Genomic DNA, 5,669 nt, shown 5'->3' with positions numbered 1-5,669 from the left:
GAGAATAAGACAATGAGAATGAATAAACAAATGGAGATGAATAAATTAATGAAGACCAGATTTGAGGAAGTCAATTTCGGATATTGACAACTCTCTTCTCTCTTCCTTCCTTAGCATATTATGTGACTTTGGCTTGTTTCCACACTCCAACAGCTCTATCCAGTTGCCTCCACTTGTTTAAATTCGTCCAAGACTTCAGGCAAGATATTTAAATAAGTCTCACACCTTTCCTTGCTTTAGTTTTCCTGTCCATGATTTCATATCCATGATTTCCTATCCATGATCAATCAGGTTCTTCATGTCTTTACTCTTGCTCTATATTCTATTCATGTCAACAATTGGTTACTGAAATAATTGAAGCTGCTCGTACTCACATGGAGCATTGAAGAAAATAACTGTGTGACAATGTGATGTGTCATGTTTATGACATAAGGCTTGTTCGTTTTATAAACGCCACTACTTGCGGCTGCGGCACAAAATAAAGTTAGGACAGGAAGAAATTCTTTGATGATCTGATTAAAAATAGCCGCAACGGACAATCAGAGAAACGAAAATAGAGTCGCCGCGGCCGCTGAAATTTCGAGCGTCTTTTGAATTTGACGCAGCAACCGTAAAAGATGGAGGATGTGGTTGTTTTACCAAAACCCAGCGACATCAATTAATGACGATGCCGTAAAAGATACTTATTTCCTTCGTATTTTTTGAAACGCCGACGCTGCCGCGGCATCTCCAAAAAGAACATGACTATAATCTAACAGTGTTTTTAGTGTTTTCGAGTTGTGATCGAGTTTTGGGTTCTTCTTAAGTCGTTTCAAACCTAAAGAACATTTTTTATGGAGATTGGATCGCTAGGAGCAAAACTGATCAGAAGAAAATAAGTAATGAGAATTCACCTTCAGATCAGTTGCTCTCTAAAGGTTTAATCTATCTACCAAAAATGTTTTAGATTTGCTAGAAAGGACATAGATGGACAGATTTTCCTTATTCAACAGCATGCTAAGGCGAGCCGTGAACTTATTGAAATCGCTAATGCTTGTCTTCCATCCCTGGTTCAAACGACAGTAAAAAATATTATGGTTACTTAAATGGATCGGTACAACGATAGTTGGTCGATCTTGATATTTCTTTTCATTTAATTATTTTCAGAAGGATAACTCCATAAAAATTCATGTTATTTCATAATTACTTAATCAAAATAGGTTCCTTTCAAAATAGCAAACCCTAAAAGGCTAAAACCACAACAGGGGAAAGAACCCAAACCATAACAAACAAAAAAAAAAGCATTAACACGAAATAAAGAGATCACACCATGAAACTAAACAACATTTCTCCAAATTATCCTTGGACAGAAAATTACCACAGAATCCTTGGTAACCAGGTCATGTTAATTTCAGAATTGCTTTCTTAAGCAAATTAGGATTTTTTGGATTGATCTCACAACCAAAATAAACCAAACCAAACCCAAGCTCAAGTTCCCTCTGCCGGTTGATCATATTATGTTAACTGTTGAGAAGTTGCAGTATGATTAAAATACTTCAATCAGTTTTAGAAAACTAAGCTATTTTAATAGGCTAATAAACAGAAAAAAATAAAATAAAATAAAAAAACGAAAAGAGAAACAACTCAGGTAAAGAGGTCACTGGCCATTCAAGAGAAATGGATCAGTGTGGTTATCTAAAATCTGGTCATCTATGATTGCACCGTGTTTCCCAACCGCCGGGATACTAAGTGAACGTTTCCTCATCTTAGCTTTATCCGAAGCTGCTATAAGCATTCTGTTCCTGTACTCAGACGTAAGCTCGAGAGATTCGGTTAATGGTTGGTTCACTGTCCTGAGGAAAAGGTCGAGGTTTTGGATGTATTTCTCATCATCTTTCTTGGGCTTAGTTGTTGCCTCCTTATGGTTGTTTTCAGACGCCATGGAGATTGTGTCTCGAGTCTCTTTTTCTTCTTCGTTGTCTGTCCAGTAACTCTTGTCTTCCATTGCCAGATCATCGTACTCTTCATCTGACTTTGTCGATTCCTCATCCACCGATCCAACCTGGTTAAGATTTACATGTGCGAGTCTTAAACTAACGGGCAGAAAAAAGGTATTACCACCCCCACCCCCACCCCAAAAGGAATTAAGATTTGTCAGTTAGCTACCTCTTCACGGTTGCGTTCATCATTGTTATCGCTGTTATCTTCATCAGAATCTGGCTCAGGGAACTCATCATCGATTTCTTCATCTTCATCACTCCCATTCACAGACTGCTCCTCCTTAAGCTACACACAAGATACGGAAATGATTAAACAACCTTTACAAAAGAAACTAACTATGTTTATATACTCTTTTACCTCTTTTGAAGGCCTATCAGATATCCGAGGTGAACTGCAGCAAGAAGAGTAATGTCTGCTTCCGGTTTCAGTAAAATCTGCTCTCGACTCGTCTACACTCCCAGCGTGACTGGTTGCGCCATCACTAGGCCAAGCGCTGATCCCAAAGAGACCGAACTGAAGATTCACTGCTTCACCTTTCTCTAGGTATCCGTTAACAGGATGCTCTGTTCCATCATTCATCTCAGTACGAATGATGGGCTTCCTAATCTCATCAACGGAACCCACAGGCCACGTTTTTGCTACGGTGCCGTCAGTGTTCAGAAGAGCCATCACACGCCGGGAGGAGCCTGTTCTCTGCAGCTGAAACATTCCCTTGGACCTTAATGAATTGGCTGCACATTGGTTCCTGTGCTCTTCATCGATAACAGCGACTGTGTTTGTGCCTACGTCATAGAGCTTCTCTCCTGCTTCGCGTCTACGCAGACAACTGAAGACTGTAGCGTGGATTGTAGCCACGCTCTTGTCCACATTTGTGTTGTTTATCTTAGGAACGAGATGTTTGTCGGCTCGTTTACATAGATAATCCTGTATTGTTCTGATGTTACGTATATATTTTACATACTTATTCTTTGCTGGATCCAACGTCATGTACTTTGCTCGGACTGCAAATCGTTCTAAGTGTTTCTCCTCATTCGAGATGTATACCATAAAGGGAACAATCGAAGGGTGCTTTTTCATCAGTCCCATCTGCAGAAAAGAAAAAAAGTTAAGTCTGAAAATATCTTTGCAACCTCATTCCAAATGTGTAATGAGACTTACGACAAAGTTAAGGCTTAGGTGGACCCCCTCAACGACTACAGACTCTCTCCTTTTTTCCCATGTCGTAATGAGCCTATCGAGACTGTCAATCACCATCTCGCTTTGTGCCTTATACCCTTCTATAGCCATCTGCTTATCACTTAACAGCTCAGTAGTGCTTGAGTTTGATCCAGCATCCATCTTTTGGGTGTTGGAGTTTACACCTCGAGAGCCTTTCAACTTTTTCGCTTTTCTTTTGGCCTTTGACTCAGCAACTGCCACAGGATCAAGGTACTCTCCAGCATGGTAGGTCGAAGCCCATAGCAAAGGATTCTGCTTCTCATCAGCGAAGCTCCTCATCATGTGTCTTATAGAGTCAGTTGATACCACAGTCGTAATCCCCAGCCTGCTACCCTGTAACACAAAGGTACAAATTGCATCTGATTCTCCTCATAATTTAGGATTTAAATATACAAAAAATGCCCATCTAAAGCATATAGACGGAGGAAATGAACATTTACCAGCAATGCAGACAATGTAGATTTACCACAGCCACTGGTACCACAGAGCAGAACAGTTACAGATTCTTTCCTTTCGCGGATTCTGTGAGTGATAATGTTAATACGAGTTGTAGACAATGTGTGAAATAAAATTAGAAAAACTACAGTTTCATGACAAAATATGTATGAGTGGAAAATAGCAAATCCGAGCATAGATAACAAATACAAGTACACCGGTCCATGGCAGTGCCAACGTAATAGGATCACTTCGGGGATTAATACCGGTCCATGGCAGTACCAACGTAATAGGATCACTTCGGGGATTAATGCACTAAAACTATGAAGCTAAACACGAGCATAGCATCTAACACACAGCCGAAAAAACATAGAATTAAATATTTGAAAGTCTATAGTGGGAAGCTAAAAGCGAGAAGAACCGTTGACATGTAGGAACAGTGAAATCAGCTGTGATATTAAACATTAAGAAAGATATATGCGCATGATCATATCTCTTTATTGGCCATTCAATAGAATTCATTCTGACTACTAATTCTATCAAATATAAACGCTAGAGAGCCATATAAAGGCTAAAGAATATCTTTGAAAGGCACATTAATATATTAAAACGAACCGAATAAGAGATAAGCAGCAGACAAATGCAAATTCATATGCCGTGGCTTTTTTGACAAAACATATCAAAATATATTCTAAAAGTTACCTGCATGCCAGAATCAAATCTGCTCTCTGGTCACGGCCAACGTACTTATATTCAGCGAGGGAATCACACACAACATCTAAGAATATCTGCCGTGTTACAAAAACAGTTGTCCGTCTTTTATACATCTCAAAAGGTTTACTTTTATCCTTGTCAACATCATCAGCAACCAAACAGTGAGTTGAACCACCACCACCACCACCACCCTTTTTTGAAAACTCAGGCTCCTTCCCATGCTCTGGTGAGGAATTGCAAGATCCCTCACTTCTTATTAACTCAAAAACCCTGCGGCTTATCTGCCAAAAGTGAGAAAAATAAGGGGAAAAACAGTTTTCATCAGCAACGAAGAATTCCTTGTCCCTAATAGCAGAAAAGGCTGCAGATGATAAAGATGGCCAAAAACGCTTTGCATATAGTTTACATACAACATATGTTATTTCACAAATATAACGATCACGCTGGCAGAGAATCACAACTATGAGTTTAGTGAAAGATTATAACAGATATTGATGATTGAACTAGCAAAAAAAAAGCTCAAAGAAGAGTAAGACATTTGTAAATGTTCAATACACATCATTGATCCAACCTCCACGCTACATGTCAAACAAGATTATTTCACAATCAAAATCGACATTCTTAAAGGCATAAACGCGATCACCTTGAAGGCGTGACGCGCCTTGCATCCCATAAGCTGAAGAGTGCTCTGCAATACAGGACGCGTATACCTAAACAAATCCTCTCCATTACCCTCGACCACCTCTACATACAGAAGCTTCGTCGCCTCCGCCATTTCTGCAATCAAACAAACAAACAAACCAGAATGAATCACACGATCACAGGCAAAATCGAGAATGCAGAATCGTCGCTTACTTTCCTATGAAAATCGCTATTTGCAGATCGAAAATTAGGGTTTATAAATGCGGATCGTGGTAGGAAGAAGCAAGGAAAGAGATTTTCGCCATTTTTATTGTCTCGCCCTTCAACGCATCTCTCGAGAATAGCCTTCACGGCTTTGTTTAACAAAACAAGTTTTACAAATACTTTCCTCTCGCTATCCTTTTTTTCTTTTTGAACTCTACCAGCTTCTTACTTTTCTTGATAAAGACATCCCTAGATTTTGTTTCTATATCAATTTTCCCCTACTGTTTCGTTTTTAACTTTGACGCATGTATTACTATTATCGAATCTATACTAATAAAAAAGATCTTTTGAGGCTCTATAGAGCGTCCACATCAGCAAAAAAAAATTCTTCCGAAAGATGACACGTGGCATAAAATATAGTTTTACATTTTAATATTACTAATTTTCGAAAATTATAAATAATATGTAAACATACT

At 38.9% G+C, this 5,669-nt stretch overlaps 1 protein-coding gene across 2 annotated transcripts; it reads right to left on the bottom strand.

Annotated features, from left to right (window-relative positions):
- Nucleotides 1-1,628: 1,628 nt before the first annotated feature.
- Nucleotides 1,629-5,383, bottom strand: LOC106321041 (P-loop NTPase domain-containing protein LPA1 homolog 2). 2 transcript variants are annotated; one of them, XM_013759362.1, is made up of 8 exons: nt 5,203-5,383; nt 4,991-5,124; nt 4,336-4,628; nt 3,639-3,720; nt 3,139-3,531; nt 2,338-3,066; nt 2,146-2,265; nt 1,629-2,041 (listed from the first exon to the last, which is right to left on the bottom strand). In XM_013759362.1, exons 2-8 carry the CDS (start codon nt 5,120-5,122, stop codon nt 1,637-1,639), a joined length of 2,154 nt encoding a protein of 717 aa, XP_013614816.1. In that variant the 5' UTR covers nt 5,123-5,124; nt 5,203-5,383; the 3' UTR covers nt 1,629-1,636. The 2 variants fall into 2 exon arrangements, with proteins under 2 accessions (XP_013614816.1, XP_013614817.1); XM_013759363.1 differs by having other exon boundaries at nt 5,207-5,371.
- Nucleotides 5,384-5,669: the final 286 nt, after the last annotated feature.

Source organism: Brassica oleracea, unplaced genomic scaffold (assembly GCF_000695525.1).
Source record: "Brassica oleracea var. oleracea cultivar TO1000 unplaced genomic scaffold, BOL UnpScaffold01182, whole genome shotgun sequence".
Classification (NCBI taxonomy): Eukaryota; Viridiplantae; Streptophyta; class Magnoliopsida; order Brassicales; family Brassicaceae; genus Brassica; species Brassica oleracea.
The sequence above is the reverse complement of the archived record's forward strand: the minus strand, read 5'-3'. Positions and strand labels throughout refer to the sequence as shown.